This window comes from Vigna unguiculata, chromosome 3 (genome assembly GCF_037176805.1).
Source record: "Vigna unguiculata cultivar grain cowpea cultivar isolate G323 ecotype 2 chromosome 3, ASM3717680v1, whole genome shotgun sequence".
NCBI lineage: Eukaryota > Viridiplantae > Streptophyta > Magnoliopsida > Fabales > Fabaceae > Vigna > Vigna unguiculata.
In genome coordinates, this window is record NC_140794.1 from 66,114,124 (window position 1) to 66,141,971 (window position 27,848).

Genomic DNA, 27,848 nt, shown 5'->3' on the forward strand with positions numbered 1-27,848 from the left:
ACCCATTCTAATAGCTAGCATTTAAGGAAAAATTAAGAATTGATTTATGTATGATGCCATTTACTTTTAGTTATTGCTAAAGGGATAGTTTCAGAAATTATCTGTAATCAGCATTACTTTAAATACTAAATAATCGTGTTGGACCCTATTATAACTGAAGACCAGAAGCGAAAACATGAAAAGAACATATAAAGAGCTCTATTATTACCATTCTATAGTCATCGCATGAAAGAACAAGGGCAAGTAATAAAATCCGTATGTCGCTCACTAATAAAAAAAATGTACATCAATAACGACCATCAGTGTTGAAAAAATGAAGATAAATTGTCCGCAGCAAAACCACAAACTCTGCCATCTTTTTTGCTAATAATTCTACAAAACTATCTAGAATGTGTATGTAACTAAGTCTTTGTTCAAGATCCTCCAGCGGGTAAAAATTGGACAAGAAATTATTGAATGGCGTTTACATACAAATTAGAGAAAATTATCAAGCTCGTCTTGCAGATCCTGTACGGATTTCAGCTTAATGATCTGGATCTCTTCACTCGAGTATTCTGATTGTAGCAGGGATTGGACTTGGATATGGGCTTCAACGATATTTGTCCTGCATGAACACCAGAAGAAACAGCATTTTTAGATCGATTCGATTCTGCATACCCAAGTGTAACAAATTCCGATCAACATTAACCAAGTTTCTACCCAAAAAAGCATCAATTCACAACATATTATCACCTAATTAAAAGGCATTTATTTCTATGGGGAAAATTCTTCAAGTGAAACTGCCACGTTATAGATTTTAGAAATTTGACTGAGTGAAAAACGCAAGTTTTCCCCCCATCAAACAATACGAAATGATAATCAAGATGCACTTGTCACAGTAAAGGTGTGCAGAAAAATGTTCACACCGTAACTCTATGTTGCATATAAACTTACTTTATTGGTTTGAAAAGAATAGTTCTTGTTGACGAATTCTGTAAATAAAGCTTCATTTTTGTGATCACCACCGGCAGTTGCTCCTGAATAGCAGCCCTGACCTATTAGACCACAGAACATCAATTTAGCTCCATAAATGAGAAATTCCCAATCATCATAACGAGACGAATATTATTTTCTATTTTAACTTGTGTTATTTAGACATGACTTCATTAAGACGTAGATGAGTCTCTAGCATGTTCCATAAAAAGGACAATTTCGTTGGCTAGTGATGGTTGATCAGCTATATAATACCTGGAAAAAAAAATTCAGCACTTCTGCTTTATCTAAAGCACTACTTATTTTAAACATGGGATTAGAATCGTCATATCTTTATTTTATTTTTATCATCATTCAATTATAGGAGTTCTTCCAGAGAATCCTTTCATAGCAAACTGTCCTGTAGTTCAATGAATAAATAATGTAAATAACTAAATGACCTACCTTCTGAACAAGTTCAGCCACCTTATCTGGAGTAGCGAAGGCTTGATCCTTCAGAGGTTTGGCCATACCTGACTCTAGCTTTTGATTCTGACCACCTGAAGATAATGCAACTTTGACTGCCGTGACCTAAAAGGCAAAATGAAAACTTTAGTAAATACATTTTCTCTTTACCAAGATAATAAAAGAAGTTAAATCTTCAAGTGAGAGTTGTAAGAAATAAAATAAAAAATAAAAAATAAAAAATGTATGTTCATGACACAAGATTTACAGCAGGCAAATAACAAACAATTTGTAGTAAGAACCAATTATATATATTTGCATGTGCATTTGCTTTAAAGCCATGGGTCTATTTTAGTTCACCAGCTGGCAAAACATCAAATAATTTTGGTTACAGACACGGACCTTTGTAACGAATGAAAGCAAAGGATCCACAACAAGCTTAGTAACCGACATGATGAACTCCTCACATGTGGCTTTGAGGCTCTTTTCCAGCTCCTGAAAGAAACCATACGTCAAAGGCCTAGAAAATGGTAGGAATTCGGTTTATGCCACATACAAAATAAAATTATTAAACAGCCGTTGAAAAGAAAATGCTGACAAAGATATGGACACTAAGGGGATGGGGGTGTTAAAAGTGGTCAGTATGTGATCTCTTCCCAAGTGGTTAATATTTTCCTGTACCTCGTCATGACAGTACCACCAGTAAAAAGGGTTGCAATTATAACCACACATTTAGGGGCGAAATTATTTGAGTTAACTAGGAAAGAAGTAAAACAGGTAACCATTACAGGGAAAATTGATCACATATTGGGTTTGACAACTAAACATGTATGTCGCAATCAAATTAACCTTTAATTTAAAACTCTTGAACGATCCTAAATTCCACAAAGTCACAAACCTTCTTGGTATCAATTTGATTTTCCAAAACTCTTGGAGACAATGTCCTTGCCAATGAGGTTGATCTTGACCAGTCAAATAGTGAAGCTTGACCTCTTAGAAGTCTTCGTAGATGCTCCTGATCCATATTCAATATTCATAGAGACATAACATATTAGTCTTAGTGATACTAAAGAAAAAATTAAATATTAATCATGACATGGTAACAGTATCAGTAGGCAAAGTCTTTTAGCATCCACATACTCCTTGAAAACTTTAACATAGTAGATCAAAGGATGTGCAAATAAAATATATTAAGAACAAGCAGTTCTTGTAGTTTATTAGATCATTGGTAATTTTACTTCCTGAGTTGCCTCTTTGTTCTATGATATCTATCTATTGGGTGAGCACTGACACTTTTTTCTTACAGAGAAAAGAGCATGCATTTTACTTAATCTCTTCACTAGACATTTAGGGATAGAGTCAACCAATTTGCAAAGAAATTGGGATGCCCTACTTGTTCTTGTTCTATTGTTTAATTCTTTTTTCAGCCATTTAAGATAATCTTATCCTAATCTCAGTATACTTATTATCTTCTTTTTCTCTTAATACTTTTTTTACTTGAAAAGTAACTTCCTCTAAATGGCTCCAGGCACAGATAAAATTGGAATAGTACTCAGTCCTCTAAGCGAAGTTATAGGCCTCATTTGATAAGAGTCGTGACCATGAATAAAGCAACATCATCTCTGACTCCTAAGCATAACAGTAGACAGAATTGCCACAAGTCCAGACACTTTTCAATGTAGTAAAGTTGAATTATGAGAAATAAATACAAATTTGATAAGCGTTTGAAGTCAGAATGACAGTGCATTAAACTCAGCTAACAAAATATAGCATTGGGCTATGAAACACTAACCAGCAAATGAGAGAAATCAAGCTCCTTTTGTGTGACTGAAAATTCAATATTGAAGGGTGCAATCTGGAAGACAAAAAAATTACTCAAACTACAAAATCGATTAAATAGTTACACAAGAAAGTCTGACCGGATTACCTGCTCCCTTAAAATTAAAAGATGCTTTATAAGGAAGAGCTGTCCATCCATTTGTGATGATCTTTTTGCAATTAATTTGCTTGCTTTCTGTGGCAGACAAGAGGAAGCAGAAAACAGAAACAAGCCAGTCAAAACAAAATATCAAGCACGTCAAATTTAAATAACCAGGTACGGATAACGTCCTCCACAAAAGTTCAGACCTCTCCTGCTTTGTCTCCTAGGTCCTAATATATGTGCAACTGTTCTTTCTAGGCTTCAACCGTTTTTGCAGTTCTTCAGCAATTTTTCTTTAGAATTACATTTTTAGGATTTTCAACAAAAATTAGACCTGCCCTGGGGGTTACATCTGTTTCTCCTTATTTAACTTCGGAGATTTTTTCTTGTACAAAGAAGCCAAGATTATGTGGCAGTGCTGTCTTTGCAATTCTCTGCCATGTTTGGCTGGTAATGAATGCTAGAATTTTCAAGGTAATTTCTTTTTCTACAAGGAAAATGATAATATGCCTTGATTTGGATGTTGCAGACTTGATGGCAACAAAAATTTATCTATCCAAATGTGCTGTGTGCAGTTCTGATTCAGGGAGTTTGCCTTGTTCCGTCCTCCATTTTTCAGTAATGAGCCTTTTATTATTTCATGTGAGAAATTGGATCCTAGTTTGTTGAATAAGTTTCCTCATGTTAACTTTCAAGGGTTTGGCAATAATAAGGAAAACAAAATCTCGAGGCTTGTGTGAATTATTGGATTTTGTGGTTGTAATGGAAATGAGTGTATCCTCAACAGTTTATTTCGACCATTGATCTGTTTATAGAGTACGGTTTTGAATATGACACTTGGTCTTTAGTGCATGTATGTCAGCATATTATAATTTAGAACATGCAAAAAGATTGGACAGCTTCTACACTAACTATAGGAACTTCTATTGCCAATCTATGTTTTGATTTTCTTTATCTGGTTTGAGGATTGTGTACACTTCTTCAATTGAAGGACGGGGTTGGGAGCAGGGCAGGGCGGGTGGAATATGACCCAATACAGAAATCACTTGTTTGCCATTACCTGAATCGAAGTTGAGCAAACTTCCACAGCTTCCTGATTGAAATAACAAAAGCAGATCATTAATTAATTATTCAAAGTAAGAGGAATTTGGGGGCCCAGGGGAGATTAAAAATAGTTAAAGTGAAACCTCCCATACCTGGGCTAAACCTGTAAAAACTTCTGACTCTAAACAACGATACAACTTTGAAAGACATGATAGAGTTTTCTCCAGGGGTGGATACCATGTTTTAAATATATCTGGGTTGTCATCAGCCTGCAAATTGAAAATTACAGAGGATGAAAGACAAATTTTAAAATCTAGACCTATTTACATAAAGCAAATATTCAGCAATAACCACAGAACAAATACAAATCTGGTTGAGGTCTCCAGTATGTGTGCAACAAGCACAAGAAATATTCACTACTTTATTGATAAATTTGCTCTCTTGGTGAAATTGGGGGCAAAATCAAGATGGGATTGGGAAAAATAATTGATTCATCAGATGGTATCATATCATCAATACCTCAATTACCAGATTTCAACATCCTGTAAGCCATATCAGTTTACGGTTAAGAAAGGAAATGTTTGGAAGTTGAAAATAAAAAACAAAGAAGAATCACCTGTAGTTGTCAACACATCTACATTACTCAACCGAAAACTAATGAAGCAGGCAAACAACCAGAACTCAAATTACTAAATATATCTAACAAGCATTACCATATGAAAATCAGCATATAGTAGTCATCATGCGTGAGAAACAATCATGGCTGAATATGTATATTCAAGCAAAACCCAATAAATTGCAAGGAAAGACACTTTACAGGATTGATCTCAGAAGTACTTTCTACAGATATCTTCAGCTTTTCAGGGTAGTCCAAGTCTTCATTAGTTGGGATGTAATTTGCTATCTGTAAAAATACAACGAAATAAGGTTTTCAAAAACCAAAATATAAGAAAAAAAATTATAATAAATTTGGTAAGCCAAAAAATTGTTAACCACCAAACAAATAGAAGTATATGTAACCTGACAATTTGATTCTTAAGACTGAAAATTATTTATTTCAATCAACTAAATACATTGAAAGGAGTCAGCAAGTGAGTATGATTTAAAGTAAGGGACAACACAAGAAGCATGGTAGCAGTGAGTAAGTCATGTCACAAACTTTTGTTTAGCCTTCTATTTGTGGAAGTTGAAGCAAATCAAGACTTGAGTTAACTAAGGAAAGAGGATTGAGATTTGAGAGGGAGAATGAGAGTCTTGGGGAGGATGGCTATCAAGTAAAGGCAGAAAAATAGAGGAAAGCAGATTTGAGTACATGAACAAAATTGACACAGTTCAACAGATAATGTATTTCCTTTCAGTATTGATTAGAACAAACAAGTAGAGAGGCAAAACCCAACCAAGAAATATCTTCAGCATTTAAAACAAATGTATGAGGGTAAAAAAATAAAATATTGTAATTTAAAAAAAAAAAAAACTAATAACCTACCTCATCCCGTATATGAGTCCTAGCACGAAATGTCAACCGCTCATGGACATCTGCCAAAATTCTCTCAAATGTCGGACGAAGACCAGCTAGTGATTCACTCCTCCTACTATGCTGTTCACCCAGGACTTCCATTTTAAGTATATCAACAAGTTCACAAAGAAAATCAATAGTTGTTTCGTGAACAAGTTTAGGACGCAGTGTATCATACAGATATGTTGATCTGCAAGCAAAATTGATAAAATCATGAGTTGCAGACACTATAAGCATGGAAGTTTTGCTTTTAAAGAATAACATTCACAACAAACGTAATGAGAAAGATGGAGAAATAAGCTGGGAAGTATCTAAAAATGTAGGAATGTGCCACATAGCAAGTGGAGCTTGTATCAAACATTAATGCTCCTTCACTTCCCTTGCCAAACACTCTGGAACCTTATGTCATTGGTTATGTCTTAATGAACACAAGAAAATAAGTTATTTGTCCACGATTGAAAGCTCCTTTTTATTTCCACTTATCATAACTATGAGAACAGTGAATTCCAACTTTCAAGGTATAAAGTGAAAATGAAAGGAATAATAGGAATATTTGGATAAGACCTTGTTTATGCACTAATGTTTTGTTCTTTCTCTCACTAAGAGGATTTCTTTTCTTTCTTGTAATGAATGTTTCTTCTGTTGAAAAAACAAACCAGGCATTCTTGTTAACAGGAATACAAACTTACAGAGGATCCATTAATGGAGCTAAACTTGAAATATCCTTTGATGAAGCTGGAAAAAAATGATCAAAAAGTTGGTGTTCAAGTTGACAGACCTGCACAAATTATAATCAATAAGACTTCCTGCCATAAAGATATGAAGCAACTGACACCGTTAAAAGTTTACATCTAACACAAACAGAGTAATCACAAGAAGTTAGCCTTTATTCTTCTGTTAAAAATCTGTATGCTGTGCATAATACTGTAAGTGTGAGGAAAATAAATTAATTAATCCCCCGGACCCCAGCAGCCTTGGGCTTCAACCATCCAATAAACATCACAATTTCAAGTTTTAGACATCATAGTTGGAGAGCCTTGCAATTGGATTCTACCAAGCTACCGTGCTATGCAGTCTTGCCACACACTAGTCCTTTGACTAGTTCCAGGCCAAACAATGGAATGTTGACATCCTCACTCAAGTCACTCAGTTGCAGTTGAAAGAGACGATGGAATGATCTAATACCAATAAGCCAAACCATAAAAGCTAATTGTTGTAGCTAGAGAACCTAAGACCTTATAAACATACTTACAATATTCTCAAACCTTGAAACTGGATCCTAACACATGGTGCCGAAAACAAAGAAGAATTAACAAAACAATTCAGAACATCAACAAATGGAATTACAAGGCAATATTGGTACCGAAGTTGAGAAAGATTATATTATATATTTTTTTTCTATTTAGTAAACAACATGATAACTAACTGAATGATTTAGAAGATTTAAAATTATTTTTTACAACTTAACATTTTTTAAAACAACAGGAACTAGCACACATATTACGTATGATATGAAACGATAAGTACTGGAAAATATTTAAGCTAAACCTGAAACATGATTATACTCTACGAAAAAATATTTTAATAAAACTATCCTTCCCAAGAAAACAAAAAGACAAACTTCAAAAGAAATAAAAGGGGATCAAATTGTAAGACAGTAGAGGCAGATCTAAGAAACCATACGAGAAAGAATTAAAATATACTTTTAAAGTTGGTATATTGAAATTTTGGTTTTTCATCAAACATAATCGCCTTAATTTATCCATATTATTAGCTGCACATAATGATACATAATGCCTTGTTCTCATTGTGATATATCATTAGCAAAAACTTCCTTAGAATATGAAACATCATTGAATTTTATTAACACAAAAAAATCATGGAAATCTAGGTTTAGAATGATTAGTAGAAACAAATAACAATATATTTAATGTCGAGGAACTACAATATACTAGATATCGAAGGTCAAATATGTAATGTTGTGTATAACACTGGCAAAAATTTCAAATATGCAAAAAAGGACAGCTAAGATTAAAGCACAAAACCAAAATGAAAGTCTTGAACCAGCCTAAAATAACTTAGATAATCTTATCAGTGCATGTTCAGCGCACAATGGACAATTTACAACTCAGCACAATGATCAATTTCTCTGCATCTCTCCGTCTTTTTTTTTTCACAATTATACGCAGTTTCTGCATTTCATACTACTATCTGAGTGTTGCCACTTTTAGCACAGTCTAAACTCTAAAGCTAATATGGACACATACATATCATAGTGATGCCATTGAATATTTAAAAAAGACACCAGTGACCAATATCAATAAAAGGTATCAAGATATTAAATTGATAAAAAAAATAATAGTACCTGTATGAGATAAGCACATCCTGATCTAGTCAATGATGGCAAGGACTCCTTCTTGGCAAACTCAGATATTCGGCGCTGAACTATACCTCTTATCTACATGGAATGAAATAAAGAATTTTGTAATCATTTGACTTCATAATACTGAAAAAACATATTACAGACAACATAAAATGACCAAGCATGTAAATTTTCTCACCAAAGAGAGTCGCTGCTCACAGTATAGTCTGTGACATTCGGCAAGGATTTGACCATACTCTTTCCTTGAAGACCTGCTTTCAATCTCTTCAAGTAGTGGCTTAAGCTGCAAAAGTTACAATTCTTAATCAGCTGCACATACAGTAATTATAGATATGCTGGAGAAAGCTTATTCAGTAAAGCTGTCCACTTTCTATATAAACCTTCAAATTCAAAGATTTAAGTCAAATGGAAAAGGTTACCTCACTTGCTGCTGCCTTGAACCGAACATATATAACAGATGCCTCTACTCCCTCAGAGATAGATGCTTTGTCACCCCCAGTTCCACGGATCGCTTCCTGGACCTGATGTTCAGGTATGTGACTATATATTATCATAAGACTCTAAATGCTCTTATCCTTGTAGAATACATATATGCACATATATTATCCGCTCAACCTGCAAACTAACTTCACCTGAGAAGAGGCACCTTTGAGAACCGCAAGTACATGAGAACGCATCATGCCCAATGCTCGAGACTACAAAAAAATGACAATATTTCCAAATTACTAAAGTTTAAATATCTATCAAGCATGGCTCATATGATAGAACAGATTTCTAGCTATAGACTGAAGATTAAATGTAGAACAAATGGTTTCATAACGTTAATTTTATATACCTGGAGCTGCCGAAATTTAAGCAAGTAAACACTAGATTCTGCATACTGTGGATTGCTTTCAACATACCTTAATTAAAAAATAAAAATGTCAATGAGCACATTTGTTGTTCAACTATAGAAGCAGATGAAGCTTAAGTTAAACAACTTGATGAAATTCTATACACTTGAGCATGGAAAATGTACAAATCAAAAGAATGAAACTGAATTTTACTTACGAGATGCATTCATCAAGTCGTTTGAGAAGTGGGAGAAAGTTTTCATTTCCAACGTTCATGTTTGGAGAATAAAAATTGGTAGCAACCTGTACGAAAGAATTTAAGCAAACCATATAAATAACTTAAAATAATAACTACTTGTAGTTTTGCAAAACTTCTAAACAGACCTCCAAGCTTTCTATGTAATATATATATATATATATATATATATATATATATATATGCACACACACACACACACCCATACAATTTCAATTTTAAAGTTAAAAAAAAGACTAGAATAGCAGACAAATCAGCAAGCATACTGAATAGGCACGGAGCGTAGATTTTGAAGATTAAAGCAGCAGCATTAACAGATACCTTTTCACCAACACTAACGCTGAAGAAGTGATAATTATATCAATTAAGTGATTGTAGAACACAACGTCTTCACAGCAAAAAAAAATATTCACAGGCAACAGAATATAAATGTAAATTGTATATGCTAGATTTCAAAGGTAAAAGAGAAAAACGTATTTCCAGTATAAAATCTCTCTGAAATTCAAACCAAGAAGCATATCTCAAAACCTAATTTATTATAAAAGTATTAAAAAATCATTAATTTGATGCATGTACAAGTTTTTCAGTTTCACAACGTCCGAAAATATATGCAAATGCTTATTACACTATCCTAATGTCCACGACAATTGTACCTTTCAGTGGCAGATATATATATTTTGTATGTACTTTGGTATGCTCAAATTCTTTAACATACTATCAGATGATTAAACCAAAAAAAGGGCAATGATGGAAAATTAAATCAAGAAAAGATCCAGTCAAGCCAGCAGTCAAACCTTACATTCTCCAGTTCATCAAAGTAATTGAGTTTACTACGAAGTGCATCTGCAAAATCAATTAGTCTTTGCTTCTCTTGTAGCTGTAATAGGAAAAAAAAATGTGAGCAAATCAGTCATTTCAGTCAATGAAGAAATGTCAGGCAGCTAAGTAAAATTCAAAAAAGATCATAGACTTCAAAAGGCCAAACAGGAATAATAGATCCAACAAAATGTGTGGTGTGTAACTCATTTATATGACTAAATTTTGTTACTATCATGCATGAAGGGAAAAAAAAAGAAGCCAAACAACCAAGAATCTCCCATTCCATTAGCTGGTTTTCCTGATTTATTAGTTTAACATTTACATCAACCTATGTGGTCTATTACTAAAGGAATAACAACAGAACAGATAGCTGGCAGCCATTACCTACAGTATGAATTTTGCAATCATTCAATTAAACACTAACGAATAAGATTTGAGGTGATAGATAACCAAACCATACCAGTCTATCGCATGCATCATGAAGCGTTTTAGTCTTTGTAGCTACAGCCTGATGCTGCAACTGTAGCTCGTTAAATAAGTCCAGGGTGTCGTCAACCTGCATTAGATCAAGTCATCCAAACCGAAAACTGAATGAGAAAATGATAGTAAGCAAATTAGATATCCATAACTAACCCACCAGAACAAGATAGAAAGTAACCTGTTGGAGAATTTCATCACATGTCTGTATGCGGTCTGTTAGAGTGTTCACGTAATACTGATATTTCTCTTCTGTCTACAATTGGAAACTAAGTTAAAAGATCGCAAACAAATTAACAGAATATAAAAAAATGGCGGCATAACAAGTCTAGTAACTAGTAACCTCTGATTTCATCGCAGATTCAAGATCCGCAAACCATTTGTAGAACTGCATCAAATTCAAAGACAAAAAATATCAACCGTGTCATATTTTAACTCATTCGGAGCATTAAAAGCCAGAAACCAGATTGCGCAGACAACTTGCCTGATTGGTATTGACCATAACAGCCTCAATAGCACCGGAGTCATCGAAGGAACTATCCTTCGTTTTAACTGACAACTTATTGTGTTGCACCGACGCATTCTCTTGAGCCTATAAATGCCAGAATTATATTTTAATTGTTTCGAGAGAATATCAATAACACGTAAATGGCAAAAGCTTACCAACTTGAGAGGCAACGGTCGCTCAGAAACCGAGTGAGAGAGAGACACAATCGCTGTTTGCTGTTGCTCTGTCAAAGGAGCATTCTGCAAAAACACAACTCACTTCAAAAAACCAAATAACTGCAAATAAAATCACAGATCTGATCCGTGACAGAGTAATATTCATTTATAAGCAAAAAGATCAATTAAGATGATGTGATAATAATTGAGCGAGAAAGGAAGATGCAAAATACAAGATCTGCGAAATCAAGGTAACTAGGTGGAGAAAGAGCGAAAACACAGAAGTGGAAGCGTGATTTGGATGCGAAAGGGAAAATGTTGAAGGATACCTGTTCCCAAGTGGAAGCGAAGTTGTAACCCTTGGAAATGGCAGCGGAATTTGGAAGAGATTGAGGTGGACCTCTGCTTCCCATTTTCCTCTGCTTCGCTCTGCTTCTGCTTCCGCTTCCGCTTCCGCTTCGTCCCTTCTTGCCCCCCCTGCTTCGTTACATACGTTAACAGCTCCCAGTTTGAGTTTTCCGCACCGAACGCTGCGTTTTGTTACTCAGTTTATCTTGACTTGTGTGCGTTGCATCCTAAGCTTTGTCTTCTTATTACAATTTTAATTTAATTGGTTATGTTTATAAGAAAAGAAAATATTTGGAAACAAAATAACTTTTACACAAGGTATCATTGTTCTTAAATTATTTCACTCAGATCTCCTAAGAAAAATAAAAAAGGTAAGTCAAGTTTAGATAAACTAAGATATTTAATATTTTGTATTTTAAATTGAAAAATGCAGAATTATATGTATTATATTTATATAAGTGATAATACATGTACAGGTGTATTTGATTTTTTTTCATAAAAACAAAAAATATAATTATAAAGCATTTTTTACAAATTTGTTATAAATAACTAGCGAACACTTGTAACTTGTAAGTAAATTTTTATTATAATTAACTAGTTTAGTTTAAAAACGATTAAATTTAAAAAAAAAACAGACATTTAATGATAAAATTAATAAAATAATCATTTTAATTTAAAAATAATTACTTAAAAAGTAATACTAAAAAGAAAAATATAGATAGAGATGTAAGTGTCGTTTTTACAATAATGATAATACAAAAAATGCACTACCTCCTAAAAGACATTACATTCTCATTAGATTTAAAATATACACTTTTATTTTTTAGCATTTATGTCAATACGAAATTTCACCAGAAAAATAAAATATACTAATTTGAATTGATTATTTTTTTTTTTTTGAAATATTTTATTTTAATTAAATTAATCAAAATTTTGTATTTTAGTTACTAATAAATATGAAAATTATACATTATAAAAAAACAATTAATTGAAATTACTTAAAATTTATGTTTGCTGTAATTATTTCAATCACATATACCAGGATTATTTTAGTAAAATTGTTCAGGTTGCACCTCCATCACAGACCTTTGGATCGAGTAATCAAGAATAAACTCCCGAGATGAGTAATCTGAAGGATTACATTTCGGATTGTTCAATCCAAAAACCACTATTGAGTTTCAGATCGGAGAATCCAAAATGCATCACCAAGTCTAATTCTGCATTCCGGATTGATCCATCCAAAATGCATATCTGAACCCAGTGTTACAATTTAGATCGATCAATCCGAAAATCACAAATCTGTACAAGATTGACCAATCCAGAATGCAATCTCAAATCCGATCCTATATTATGGATTACTAATTTTGGCATTGTATTCCGGATTGTGTGCGACAAAGGTTCGGCCTGGACCTTTCTTTGCAAGGAGGTTCAGTGGAGTAGCCTGAAGGAAGGAGCACCGAATTGTGAGAAAATGAGAGGGAGATGTGTTATTTGTTGTTCGCGGAAGTAAAGTTGTGGAGATGGGGTGCAATGGGACGACGGGGAGAAGACGAAAGAGGAAAAAGGAATTAGGGTTTTTAGTGTCAGTGAGGTTAAAAGGGATATTTTAAAAGTTAAGGGAGTGTACGAAGAAAAAATGGGGATGGGGATGGGGATGTAGGAAGAAATGACCTTAGTTGATTTTTGTTTGTGTTCTTTCAGCCTATTCCAATAAACTTGTCCCAATTTGATTTCGTTATTTCAAATGAAAACTAAAAAAAAACGCCACCATGCACAATAATTATTTGAAAAAAAAGTAATAAGCTGCCTCCCTCCCTAGAATTTCCAACACTAAATAAATAACAACCCCGTGCTTAATACCAGTGACGTATATACTGGGTTGATTATATATTCTTTAAATACTGATATTTAGTTCAAATTCCAGCACAAAACTTAGTACAGGTGGATCTCTAGTTGATTGCAACTGAACTCTACAATACAAATTTATTAATATCGACATAAAAAAAAAAACGAAGATACACATTGAGACATATAAATGAAATGAAGATCACCAAACTGCAAATTATGCAAAATTTGACACTAGATACGTGCAAATCAACTGTCATATATATATATATATATATATATATACCTTACAAAAAGAAAGTCAAGCAAAGAGGGGAAACAATAAACTTCATACATGCTGAATCTGCTTAGTCTTTAACATCTGAAACCCCTTCGGCACAAATCTGAAACCTTGCTTCAGCTTCAGCCAAGCAAGGAGAGCTTATCACTTTACAGATCCGTTCTTCCCCTCTCCCTTTCCTAAGAGCTAGCCTGTCAACAATTAAATCCGGTAAGAATGAGCTCAGAGAAAAACTTAAGACTGCAGAACCTGCTACTTGTGAAACTACTAGTATTTCAGGTTCATACCTAGTTGTTGTAGCATGAGCCATGATGTTGCCTCCAATAGGTTTGATTTGAGGTCCAGCAAAGACCGCAGAACCGTCTACTTGTGAAACTACTTGATTTGTTATAACAATAGCCACACCAAACTAAAAAGAGAATCAGAAAAAAAAAATTATTAACTCCAAACATGATATGCTCGATAATTCAACATCCCGTTAAGTCTGAAAGTTTTACCTCGTCCGCCATTTTTTGAAGACTTCTCAGGAACTTTGCTAGATGCATTTGACGGGCTGAAAGCTCTCCTCTTCCCGAGAAATCTGTCCTGTAGAGGGCAGTAGCACTGTCTACTATCATAACAGCAAACCTGTGTATGTACAATCAAAATCAAAGCCTTAAAAAACTGTATTTTACTAGCTAAACCAAAGAAAAGTTTCCACAATCATTATCACTAATTAAGGAAAATCTTTCCGCTTTAGCATAAAAAAAAACAAGGCATATAACACTTTACCTGCTAAGTGATAAACAAGATGAGAAAAGAACAAATAATTATGGTATTATACCTACACATTATATAATTTTCGACATATCTTAATATTAAGTAAAGAACCATTGCAAGGCACACCTTGTTTCCACCATCATCGAAGCTGCTTCAAGCAGAAGCCGTGATTGATGATCGGTGTTGTATGCTCTAGCATAAGCAACATTTTCCAATACATCAGCACCATTCAGTCCAAACCTGCAGCACTGGAAAACATTAATACTAAACGAAATAAACATATCATATACACACGATAGCAGCGAATTCATATCAAGAATCATTCATTATACCTATCTGCTATCTGTAAGAGTCGCTGAGGTCTAAATGTGCCCTCAGCATCTATGTACATAGCTTTACCCTCTCCCCCTCCTTGGTCAAGTGGCAACTAGAACATCAACAAAAATGAAAATTTTGCTAAAGATGTGAGAGTTGCAGATAAATATGAACCAAGAGTTTCACAAACTCAATTTCTAACACCAAGTACACTAGAGCAATTATCATGAAGCATGGACACTTAAGGATCTAGACTACTAACTTGGCAAGTGACACAAAGAGTGTGACACAACTGAGTCTTCCCAGATCGAAATTCACCGTATAATTCAGTGATAGAACCGGTCTCAACTCCACCTAATAGGATCAACCATATCAAGTCAGACACTCCAACAATAAAATTCACAAAGTTCCAAATCCAGACGCAATAAAACACTAAAAGGTTCTTAATTGTTTCTGATTCCAACCTTCCAATATCTTGTCAAGCTCTCTCGATCCCGTGGTTATCTGAATGATTGCATCACGCTGGGCATGGAGTTCACTAGCACTGGTAAACCCCATAGGCACCAGCTTAGAAGCTGGAAGTAAACAACAAACATTTAAACCAATACCTTAGCAAGTATAAGAATCGGGCAATAAGGAAAACAAGTGTAAAAGTGTTTATTCACCTGCTTCAATGATTTTGTCGACTTTAGCTTCACTGATACCTTTGATTTGCAAAAGGTCTTTCCTAGGAGTATAAGCAACGGACTCAACAGTGTGAATGCCCGCATCCTTAAGCTTCTTAACGTCCGTGGCGGCTATGCTCGAAGCCTAGGATGATAATTAACGATTAGGGTATCAACATGAAAAACGTAAAGAGGGGATCTTGCCCTAAAATAATGAAGGGTGACAATTGAAAGCCGGAAACCGAAATCGGGGAAATTGGGTTAATGGGGTTGGTGAAAAGATGAAAAAGAAATGATTTTTGAAGAAAAGAAGTGAAGGGTAAGGGTGCTGAGGATTAAACCTGAAGTTGCTCAACGGGTAAAGGGCCATGTTGCATCTCTTCGGCTTCATCTTGTTGTTGGGGGCGTTGCTGCTCCATGGTTGCCGACATTTGATTCTGACCGTCAAAGATTCAGTGTCTGAGAACAAAGGGATTGGGGAGAAGGGGAGAAGGGGAGAAGGAAAGAACGAAAATTGGGTGAAGTGGGTCACTGAGGAGAGGATTCAAAAGAACACTAAAAGAGGCGCCAAAATAAATCTTCTCTCAGAGGGAAGAAGCTTACACCACAAGCTCAACAAAAAAGGTTTTTAAACCAAACATTTCCTCAAAAATTAAATTAATTATTATTAATTAATTAAAACTTGAACAACAACAACACACAAGGTGGCCAATTTTGTCCTGAGATGAACATTACAGAAGTGTTGAATTATTTTTTATTTATTATTTAATTTATAAAATAACTTTAATATAAATTTTTTTATGTAATTATTATTTGATTATAATGTATTAAAATTACGTGAATTATTTTAAAGATATTAAATTTTATTTTCTCTCTTCCCTTCTATATTATTGTCTTTCCATAAATTTTTTAAAATAAAGAAAACTGTTCTCCAAATAGTTACTGATTTATTTAAAAATAAAGAGGAAGACTTTACAGAATAACATATCTCACAAATATTTTTTCTTATATTGCCAAGAAAAGTAGGTAAGAAAAGATCAATTATTGAATCTTTAGGAAAAGGACCGAAAACCAAAGAAATTTTAGAGGAAAAAGCATGTCCTGAAATTTAATATTCCATTACTGTCAAACTCAAATATTGTAATAAAACATAACAATTACTTTAATAAAAAAAATTATTTGATAATATTTTCATATTATGCTCCACGTCTTAAATGTTAAATCACGTTGTACATATTAAACTACTAATCAGTTTTTTTTTTTTTAAAACTTCTGTAATTATTTTATACACTTTCAAGCTATTAATGAATTTTTTTAAAAAATGCAATTGACAATTCCCAAATAATTAATACAAAAATAAATAATTTAGTTAATAATAATTAATATTAAATTTTAATATAAAATTTATCATTTTATTAATTTAATCTAATTATATATTAACTTTTGCTATAAATAAAATTCAATGTAAAATATAAATTTAAATAAATTTAATCGTGTTAAAAATATTTAATAAAAATATCAATTTTAATAAAAATATTTAATATCATTTATATAAAATTAAATTTAGTTTCAATGGATACAAAATTACTTAATTTTCACAAAAGATTAGATTAAATTGAGACAAAATAAAAATACAAACTAAATTAAGAATGAGAAAATGACTGGCGTGATAGGAACATGTAACATTATCACTGCTACATCATACTATAACTCTTATGTGGCACAATGTCAACTTAATATATAATAAACTTTTTATTTTTTAAAAGTAATAAATAAATAATTTTAAGAAAATCACAACATGTGACATCTTCCCAACATTCTTAGTCCAGCACTAATGTAAAAAATAAGATTGCGTCACTTTTTTTCAAAATAAAGATCAAATTGAAACAAATAAAAAAAATAAATCAATATTTTTATACAAAAATTGAGACTAAAGACATAATTTAATTCTTTTTAAATTACCTGAACTTGGAACATTTTTTCGTTTTTAATTATCTAGACAGATCATTGTTGAAAATTAGTCTAGGAATAATAATTTTATTAGATTGTTATGTGAGAAAACTAAACTCGTTTAATTTTTGATGGAAGAAAAGCTTATTGCGTATGATCTAGAATGTTAGGAATGAAATCAAACAGTTAAAAAATGAAGAAGTTGCTAACAGAAGCCAATATATATAACATTAACAGCGTACATGGGATGAACAAGATTCATTCAAACTAGTAATTTTGTGATAGCAAGAGCATTACTACATAGTTCAGAGAAGTAACGGTTACGTTCAGCTAGAGAAGTTGAATAATTGTCCTCACTTTGCAAGTCCTTGAAGCCATCCTCACATGTCTCGGCATCAGACATAGCAGCAGAAACCAATGTATCCACTCTGTCACAATCTCCATTGGCAAGTGCTTCTTTTGAGTCCTGCAAGTTCTCTATGGCTTCCGAGAATTCCTCTTCACAGTCTCTTAAGCAACGGAACAAATAAATGTTATTAGCAGCGGAAGAATTGGATTGCAGTTCATGAACACAGGTCAAAGTGTCTGCAGCATATGCTGTGCTGAGATTCAGTGCTATCTCAGCAAGCACTCTGAGATCTGATGTGTTGCTACTACTAGGGACTGATCTTAGGGAAGAATTGCATACTTGGAAATGAAGGGTGTGTTTGCAGGTTGCTGTGACCAAATCTTCTCCTTCTGTGTAATGTGGCCTACCACATTGAACCAGCAAAACAAAGCAATTCATCAGCAACATTGGCAGAAGCAAGCATTGGTTAAAAACTTTCCATGATGCCATCTCTGGTTCTGATTGTTTAGGGGTTGTGTCAGTGCCATATATAAATAAATGTTGTAACCAAATTAATTTAATAAAACTGTGTGCTGTGTATATGATTGACAGATAGTATGTCTTTTTTAAACCTGTTATATGTTAGAGGTTCAAGAAATTAGTCTTTAGATTTTGGGTAGGAATATCTAGGTTTCTTAAAACTAAGTTGTTGCCACATAGAGACAAATCCAAAAGTTAAATATGTTTATCAGCTGCGGAACCATTTAAATCGGTAAACAATGTAGATGCCAGAGATGATTGCTGATAGAATAACACTTTTTATTGGAAGGTGACGTTTGAATTATTTGGGTAGGTTTCTTTGAGCTTGTGTATATAGATCATGACAGCTCTTTGCATTTGCTTTGTCTGTGAGAGGAATAAAATAGATCTACCCAATAGGCCACTGGTACTTGCCTTATGTTTCACAAACTCATACACTTGAGCCAATCGGCAGGTTTTGGCATGATAATAGCAATGTATCCTTCTCTGTCAGCCTGATGTATTGGTGAAAAGAAATTTATAAAGAGGGTAAAAAGAAGTAAAATGAAAAGGAAAAACAGATAATTGCATGCATGAAGATAACATTGTAACAAAGTCGTGTACGCTCTAATGTCACAAGTATTTAGCAGTGGCAGCAATCGTTGTGATGGAAAAAGGATGTGTTACAAAACACGGTCCTAATAAGTATCAAAAGATTGCTGAGCCTCTTTGGGTTAGTCAAACGGCATCGTTTTACTGTTTGCAAGTTAATAAAATATATTTTATTTTTAATATTATATTTAAACCATAGAGTGATATATTTCCGATCATGTGTCATTTAGCCAACTCAACTCTTGAAATGGGGTGAGAAAAAAAAAAAGTAAAGCGGTGGTTTTCAGCAATGCGAACCGTCGGTGGTTCACTGGCGGGGCTCCTTCACGGATTAAAGTATAGCTTCTCTCCTCCACCACCAACCCACCTCCGAAACCGGCTTTGTTGGGAGTGCCATTGACACCCCGAAGTTGCTTTTAAATATCTTCCCACTTTTTATTTTATCTACTAATACAACGTATATTTTAAGTTTCTTTTTAACTAATTAAAATATTTATCATATAACTTAATTTTAAATTAAATTGAATCAATTATATATAATGTATCAGTTTTAATTTCAACGAATCACAAGTGCGATAAAAATTAATTCTTTAAACAAAATTGAATTAATTATGATAAAAGTTAACATTTATAATAATAATAATAATTATTATTATTATTAAAACATAAGACGTGTTAACGCTTTTTATTATTATTTACATTTATTCTGATAAATTTTAAAAGCAATGATTCTTTGCATTATTAGTTTATTATGAAAAAATAATTCAATTACTGCTATTAAAAATAACAAATCTTCATATAATTATTTTAATTAAAAATAATTTACATCGGAACCAATTTAATTACAGTTAAAATATCTTGTTTAAATCGTCAAGGTAGTTTATATATATATATATATATATATATATATATATATATATATATATTCCTTTTTCTAAAGTCATAAATGTTATCAAGATAATGAGAATCACATTGTATTTACTCATAAAAATATTTTTATCCTTAATTCAGAAATAATCTGCATTAATAAAAATAGTATTACGGAAATAACATGATAAAAAGTAAATAAAAATAAAAGTCACACGGAATCATTATAAAAAATATAACATGATAAAAAATAGTATAATAATAAAAACTAAACATTATAACCTTATAACATTTTATACATAATAATAAGTTTCGTATAAACATTTTGTTTTACAATAAAAAAATGCTTGTGATGAAACTGAAGATCAAATTAGCAAAGGCAATACATTGCTTCTAGACTTAGAATACCACATATATAGATTTTCAGGGAATTAGACTGATACATTTCCAAATTCTCGATCACTTTATAGTTCATAGTATAATTAAAATTCCGAAGATATTTATTTCCACATGGCTCACACCAGAACTGACACATGATTCTCTCAGGTAATTGGAATGGCTATTCGAGATTCTTGATTATGGACATCAAAATTGATGAGTTCGAATGTCCAATTGGCCTAGTCCACACGGTTTGGTCCCACGTGGGCTAGGATTAAAAAAGTCCACTTCAAAAGAAAATTTTCATCAAAGAACCAAAAATCTCATAAAAGTTTCTCTCAGTTAGGGTCACTCTATGGACTTTTTTCTTGAACATGAAAAAACTTATTATTTTTCAAAATATATTATTAAATTTTCTAGCGACCTAGACGTACCCGACGATCTGGATTGGTCAAACGGGCTCATCAACCTGGATGATGCCGACGACCTAGACAAGTCCGACAATATCGACGACCGAATGGGCCTAATGATCAGGACGGACCCGACGACCAAGATAGGTTCGACAATCCAAACGAAAATGACAAACAGACTTAACAATCTGGACGGGACCGACAAACTAAACGAGCTCGACGTCCTAGATGGGTCTGACGATCCAGACGAACCCAACGATCCAGACGAACCCAACGACTTGAAAGGTCTTGACAATCCAAACGAGTCCAATAACCTGGACGGGCCCAACGACCAAGACAAGTCCAACGACCGACCCAAAAGGGTATGTAGGCCTCGATTGGCCCAACAATCAAAACGATCCCAGACGAACCCAACGATCTGAACGGTCCCAACAATCCAAACAGAACCGACGACCCGGATGTGCTTGACAACCCAGACAGGTCCGACGACACGGACGGGACCAACGACTCGAACAGGCCCAACAACCTGGACTAAGCCGACAATTAGGACGGGCTTGACGACTAGGACAGATCCAACGACCAGGACAAGCCTGACGACCCGATCGGGCTCGACGATCTAGACGGGTCTGACGACCCGAATGGCCCGACAATCCGAACAAGCTCGATGATCCGAACGATATCGATGACCAGGACAAACAAGACGACCCAAAAGTGTTTCTTGCAATGAATCAAAAGTTAAAAGGAATGTTTAAAAATATTTCTACAAATATTTAATAAAAATGTCAATTTTAGTAAAAATATCATCATAAGATTTATACAAAAACTAATTGAGTGTCAATTTAAGAATGAACAATATTATTTCATTTTTGCAAAAATTATGACTAAATTGAAACTAAAAACAAATATAAAGATCATATTGAATCATGTTGATACGTGGCACAACTGTGGGGTGACACATGTAAAATATAAAAAAAAAAATCAAAAAAAATCAGAAATTGACACATGGAATTGACTTTAACACCGTTTGATCAAAATTAACAGCAAGAACTAAATTGAATTATTTTTTAGAAAATAAAGACCAAATTGAGACAAAAAAAAACTTGAGACCAAACTAATATTACTTTGACAAATAGAAGGACCAAAAGAATAATTTAACCAATATTATCAAAAGACATAAAAACAAATTATTTAAAATATATTTTAATTTTTCTTTTTTTTGTTTGTTTGATATAAGAAATATTGAAAAATAAAAATTAGATTGAACTGTTACAGAAAAGATAACAATTGTGTACCTTAAAAGTGGAGAAAATAGGTATCCTTAACAGTAATCTTGAAAGAAAATTGTGTAGATAAATTGAGAAATACCCATTGTATACTGTTATACATTTAAAAATTTAAAAACATCTATTCTTTTATATTATGTTAAATCAGTTCTTTCTCCATGATTTTCATACTCCTTAAAAAGAATTGATTTTCATAATGTGTAGAGAGATCTTTGGTACACTTATATTGATAACACACTATAACTAACAACGGAGATATTTGCTCTATAAGGACAACACACTTTGCCACAACCAGATTCTTTTTAATCTCTTCCTCAAAATTTTTTTATCCTACTTTGTACTGAGCTTATGTACAAAAGATTGAAAAGGAAAGGGAAAAGTAGTGTTGGATAAGCAGTGAAGATTTGCATGTCTGAGAAAGGAACAGGATGTCGTTACCCGAATTGAAAGTGCAGAACATGATAGAGAAAAGAACCTAATCCAATTGTTACAGCCGGTTGCAATCACAGGATCTACATGAATCATTTGACTTTGTTATGCACTGTAGCATCACATATAAACCACCATGTTCGTATAGAGAAACAAGTTGATTAGCGAATGTGCCAAAAAGACATATGCCCTTGTATTTAAGGTGAAGTGACTAAGACATGGATCAAATGCAGCGTTCCTTGAACAATTTCATTCAATCCGATCTGCAGTGGCTTACAATTGCACATGATCATAGCCGTAAAAAGTTGTTTTACATAGAAAAACTAATAATTAAGATAAAAGAAAAAACGTGATTTCTGAAATAAAGGAAATCGATTTGATCTTCGCAGATTGGAATCTTTAGAGGATCCAGAGCCCTGTAGCCCCCTATAGGGAACCTTTGACCCAGCTCTTTAAAGGCATGTGTACCTAAAGCCCGACACCTTAGTCTACCCCTCGGGACTCTTCCACACCAGGTTTTAGATCTCCTTTGTAACACCCAAAGGAAAAAATTATAATCAACCCAAATAGAAAAGGTATACGCCACCCCTCCTTTCCTTTCTTGCAATTCCTCATGTTTTATCAAAAGCTCTAATGTGTTCAAGGACCCTAGAAAATAAAACATTATTGATAGCAAACTAAATTGTCAAAATATAATTAATACATCCTTCAGAGCAACAGTTTCCAATCATAACTTCTTAACAGAATTGATATGATAACTAACAATTTTTTTCTTCAGGTCCTAAACATAATTCTCCGGATAAGAAACAAAACATAGCAATCATAATGGATGTAAATACTAACAGAACATATCTTTTATGTGTTAAACTTACTTTCAGATATCTTCCACATTGAAAAATAAAAAATTCACCTCTAGAGAAGGAAAGGATAATGGAGGTTCTTCGAAAGAAAAACATCAGCAAAGGTTGGACATGAAGGTGCCCTGATAGCATTTGGTAGGGTGAAAAAAGATATTTCTCAGAAATCGTCGTCATCCTCCTCTGCAATATGCTTAGCCAGCTCCTGTTCTTGTTGTTGTCTCTCTCTTCTTTTCTCAGCACTCTCCTTCTCTTTGTGTGTGTTTGGTGGAAAACGAAGTGCTCGTACTGCCTCATTGTGCATGTTAAGACAGAATGCAATTCGAGAATTAAAGGCCAACTGAGGCTCATTTGTGGAGTAAATATCTCCAGTTTCCTTGGACACCATCCACCCGTGGGCATGATCCAATGTAGCGTCAATTGCACCATCACGAATAGCCTTTGCTACAATGCTCTCAGCGTCAGCAATAGGATTCGGAGAGTTCAACCTCAGCTTTTTAGCAACATCAGCTAGAGAGATGCGGGAATAGGAGATACTAATGTTACGTAAACCAGTCCTGATAACATTATGCCGCAATCGAACAATCAAGTTATGGGTTCTATCTGCATTAAAGGTACTGGCAAACTTGTCTGCAATATTCCTGAACAGTTCCAAGTCTCCAATCCGTACAGCCTGAAATTTTTACAACATAAGTAACAATATTACAAAAGAATATAGTTTTGAGATACCAATAGAATTTAGAATATGTAAAACTGAACCAGTTCTTGTGGAATGAATTTATAATTCAACTAACAGAAAATTTACTTGTCATGATTAAAATAGAGAGGGAAAACGAGGCAACTAATCATAACGATATCAGAACCAGCCTACAGTGTTATTATCATGATAAACTTAGGATAATAATGTAGACTTACATTTGTAAGCTCAAAGTAAGGCCTTAAGGCTTTTTCCATTCCTTTCTGCATAAAGACAGTGCGCTCAGGTATTTCTCCCAACAGTAACCGAACTATCACAGCCCACTTGTTACATTGAATTCGAAAACCTCGCGCAGCAACTGGAGCTTTCCGGGCAGCCTGCAGGAGAGACTCTTTTGCATCTGTATACTCCAATTGAATTGTCCTAATTTTCCCAAGGTAGAAGAGGTAACGACAGAACTGAAAGGGAGTACCACAAATGAGGACAAGTGGAGGAAAATGAATCAAAAAGTATAAAAACAAATATATTTAACAATAAATTAGACTACATAAACAACAATAACACAATGATTGAAGACTTCCACAAGGTCTTCATCACAACATTGATGAGCACTGTATAAGAGATAGGTTTGTCTACCCAAATTAAAAAATTAAAAATCAAAAATCAAAACTTAGATGCTCAGAATAACAAAACCACCGTACCTGTTGGTTTGAATGCGCTTCAAATCGAGGAGCCTTAGACCTCAACTTTTCTGCCTGATCATATAAATTGTAGTGAAGGTAATTGCGGAGCAACAAATTAAGAAGTGTTTCCTGCAATGAATCAACAGCTAAAAGATAAGTTTAAAATAAAAGAATTTGCATAAATTTGTGACTAATCAGTTTATGCAGGGAACATTTATTGTATGTACATGATTAAATACAACAAAATTTTTAAGAAAATATAAAAACCCTAATTACTTACATATCACTGTGCATATCGATTGAGAATCTATAATAACTATCACATGTGCCTGGTTGAGTTTGTTGTAACAGCAACTACTGAACTATAGCAAGGATCGTGAGCACTTTATATATACTATGTGACTGATCAGTTTATGCAGGGAACATTTATTTTACGTACATGATTAAATACAACAGAATTAAAACAAAAAACAAACAAACCCTAATAACTTGCATATCACTGAGCATATTAATTGAGAATCTATAATAACTATCAAATATGTGCTTGGTTGAATTTGTTGTAACAACAACTAGTGAACTCTAGTAAGGATCATAAGCCCTTACATAAAAAAGCTAAAGTGGAGAAAAAAAACCTGGCTCAACTCGTCATGGCGCAGGGTGGCAATTCGGTGCAATGCAAGGAGGTTGCTGAAAACAAATTCCAAAACTAAAATTACTTAAAAATATAATTCAGTCGTCAACCTCTCTCAAGTATTACATAAATTAGTACTTAACTCACCCACGGATTTCAGCAAGATCTCCCGTAAGCTCATAGCTATATGAATAGTAAAAATACAGTCTGGATGCAATAACATCAACAGTTCTCCTGTTTGTGTTCTTCAGCCAAACAATGCTAGCTGAGGAACAAGCTTTGGCCTAAAGAGGTAGTAGAAACAGCAGTATATAATCAGTTTCACTTGTCAATTCGCAAAGTTGAAAGAGGGGGACTGACCTCATTGTATTTTTTTTTATCAATCAGAAAGAGTAGAACAAGCAGGTAACAGTAGATTTCTAGCTCGGGCAGCAAGTGTTTAGCTGGGGTTTGAATTGCAGAAGTTGCGGCATCCACTTCCATCTCATGATCATCCTCCTACACAATCAATGCGGACATTATGACCCCAAAAATCATTGAAATACACTCATAGACCCACATCCAATATCCAGTTAAACAGAAGTTAAATCATTCGTCGGCGCCATAATTTAGATTTTGAATTAAATGGACCAAAAGAGACTACTCACAAACGTCCACCTCATCATTCAAATTAAGTTAATAAGAACAAAATATGTAAGTCCTTTTCAACAGGAACAACCCCTAAATCTAACCTGAAGTTCACCTTGGGAAGATACGCAGACAATTTGGCATGAGCTTCAGAACCAGGAGTGAGGACATGATCAAGAAAAGACGAGATAATTGACGCTGATAATTTACGCCTCAACGCAATTGTAAGGCGAATAGCACGAGCAATTCTACGAACTTCCTTCGAGTACGAACCGGTCTCGATAAGAGACGCTATCTCCCTCAAAACTGCGATCCAAACCGCAAAGCAAAAAAAGTGAAAAACTAAAATGGCTTTATAGAACTGCGAAATCGGAACAGAGGAAGAAAATTTACTTACCCTGCAGAGTAGACGGAGCAGGTAAAGAAACGGCGTTGGAAGGCGTTGAGCGATCCTTCATCTCGAGATCTTGAGTCATGTTGAACAGAATCCAATGAAAGCCGCACACAAGAAAAATTGGGGGAATCTGATGAAAACCCTAACAGGATGACAGAAGAACCACGAAGTTGCGATTTGGTTTGCAATTTAGTGGCACAGTTGTTTGGATGGACGTTGTTGACATAAGAGGCCTTGGGTCTTGAACCCTAACATTCAAGACACGTCCCAATTATAAAACTTTCACTTTTATTCCCATCATGTATATTACTATGAAAATAGTGTATAAATGAAAATTTTATAATTAGCATGATGAGGTGTGAGAGTATTACTATGAAAATACCCCAAGTAGTTTTCCAAACACAATTATAAAACTTTTATTTCTACACTATTCTTTTATTCTAAGGTTTTTAATTTCAAATAATGTTTTATAAATTATTAAAATTTATCTAATCAGTTTTTAAATATTAACTGAAATGATAGTATTTGAATTTTTTTATCATATTTAATAAATTTTTCATAATAATAATTGAATTAATTATCTAAATATTTTTCTTTAATATAAATTAAAAAATGCATTTAAAATAATTTAACAAAATTTTATTAAAATAAGCAAAATCACTTAAAGAATTAAATTAATTCAAAGTTTTACAAAAGAAAAAAAAAATACTGGCCCACCAATGCTCAGCCTCTCCAGTGAGCATGTAAACTGTGAAAGCAAGCCTGCTCTCATCGGGGCACCTCTTGGCATCAAAGATGCGTTCCATATCCTTCATCCATTGGTCCGCCTGATCGGGACTCGTCTTGCCATCAAACTTGGCGGGGCGGTGCTTCAAGAAGTCTTCCAAACTCCATTCAGGGGGTGGAGGTTGGGGATGGGGACCATACATCTTAGCACCAGCAGCATTCTCCCCTAACTGACGGAGAGCATCCACATGCTGCCTCTATGCGTCCTCCGCAGCCTGCCTAGCAGCTTCCATCTGCTGCATCATGAAGTTCTACTGCTCAAGAGAGGCTTCCTGACGCTGCATCGCCGCCTCATGCTGTTGCATCATGGCATTACTCTGTTGCGTCAAGGCTGCAGCCATAGCCTCAATCGCCCTAGCCAGATCTTGTCTGTCGCCCTGAGGGGGTGGAGAAGGAGCGATACGCGGGGGTGCCATAACACTGGACACACAGAAAGCACCATTAGAAACTGGGTTAGACTGGAATCTCACCTAAACACGACAAGGAGGGCGCAACAAAAGCTAAGCAAACACATAACCCACAGACACTTAGGAACGAAGGCTCTGATACCATAAAAGTGTGACGTCCCATTTTAATAGATTAATCTACCAAATAAAGCGTCATAAAATTCTGATAACGAGAGCCAATCGACTAAACATGAAACGTACGGAAAGTGACTATTACAGTCATCCAAAGGAGTACTTAGAAGAAAACATGGACATACAACCATGCCATAGCTAAAAGAAAACTAACAGAATCCAACAGTTTTGCAAAAGGAGTTGCCACTGGCAACTGATACAAAAGGCCTCCTGGCCCTGAAACTATTCCTAAGACCTCCAAACAGGGAAGTCTAGGCCGCACCGCTGCGTCTCCCAGAT

General features: G+C 34.1%; 4 protein-coding genes across 5 annotated transcripts; all 4 read right to left on the minus strand.

Annotated features, from left to right (window-relative positions):
• Positions 1-244: 244 nt before the first annotated feature.
• Positions 245-11,861, minus strand: LOC114178193 (sec34-like family protein). The gene is made up of 25 exons (XM_028063954.2): positions 11,658-11,861; positions 11,329-11,412; positions 11,150-11,257; positions 11,009-11,053; positions 10,847-10,921; positions 10,649-10,744; positions 10,169-10,246; positions 9,331-9,416; positions 9,116-9,182; positions 8,913-8,975; positions 8,700-8,801; positions 8,459-8,563; positions 8,263-8,355; positions 6,587-6,675; positions 5,868-6,087; positions 5,199-5,285; positions 4,534-4,650; positions 4,398-4,430; positions 3,344-3,430; positions 3,209-3,271; positions 2,315-2,431; positions 1,819-1,911; positions 1,417-1,542; positions 934-1,034; positions 245-604 (listed from the first exon to the last, which is right to left on the minus strand). Exons 1-25 carry the CDS (start codon positions 11,739-11,741, stop codon positions 475-477), a joined length of 2,349 nt encoding a protein of 782 aa, XP_027919755.2. The 5' UTR covers positions 11,742-11,861; the 3' UTR covers positions 245-474.
• Positions 11,862-13,640: 1,779 nt separating this feature from the next.
• RAD51 (RAS associated with diabetes protein 51) lies at positions 13,641-16,133 on the minus strand. The gene is made up of 9 exons (XM_028062277.2): positions 15,882-16,133; positions 15,541-15,685; positions 15,340-15,450; positions 15,138-15,229; positions 14,893-14,987; positions 14,687-14,800; positions 14,299-14,428; positions 14,089-14,210; positions 13,641-13,992 (listed from the first exon to the last, which is right to left on the minus strand). The coding sequence occupies exons 1-9, from the start codon at positions 15,969-15,971 to the stop codon at positions 13,869-13,871; spliced, it is 1,023 nt and encodes a 340-aa protein (XP_027918078.1). The 5' UTR covers positions 15,972-16,133; the 3' UTR covers positions 13,641-13,868.
• Positions 16,134-17,692: 1,559 nt separating this feature from the next.
• On the minus strand, positions 17,693-18,354 carry LOC114178246 (pectinesterase inhibitor-like). The gene has a single exon (XM_028064048.2). It carries the CDS (start codon positions 18,326-18,328, stop codon positions 17,753-17,755), a length of 576 nt encoding a protein of 191 aa, XP_027919849.1. The 5' UTR covers positions 18,329-18,354; the 3' UTR covers positions 17,693-17,752.
• A 4,611-nt stretch (positions 18,355-22,965) lies between these two features.
• LOC114178245 (putative 26S proteasome non-ATPase regulatory subunit 3) lies at positions 22,966-26,489 on the minus strand. 2 transcript variants are annotated; one of them, XM_028064045.2, is made up of 8 exons: positions 26,209-26,489; positions 25,927-26,117; positions 25,545-25,682; positions 25,332-25,468; positions 25,186-25,240; positions 24,572-24,682; positions 24,089-24,328; positions 22,966-23,846 (listed from the first exon to the last, which is right to left on the minus strand). In XM_028064045.2, the coding sequence occupies exons 1-8, from the start codon at positions 26,285-26,287 to the stop codon at positions 23,334-23,336; spliced, it is 1,464 nt and encodes a 487-aa protein (XP_027919846.2). In that variant the 5' UTR covers positions 26,288-26,489; the 3' UTR covers positions 22,966-23,333. The 2 variants fall into 2 exon arrangements, with proteins under 2 accessions (XP_027919846.2, XP_027919848.2); XM_028064047.2 differs by lacking the exon at positions 26,209-26,489 and having other exon boundaries at positions 25,916-26,117.
• Positions 26,490-27,848: the final 1,359 nt, after the last annotated feature.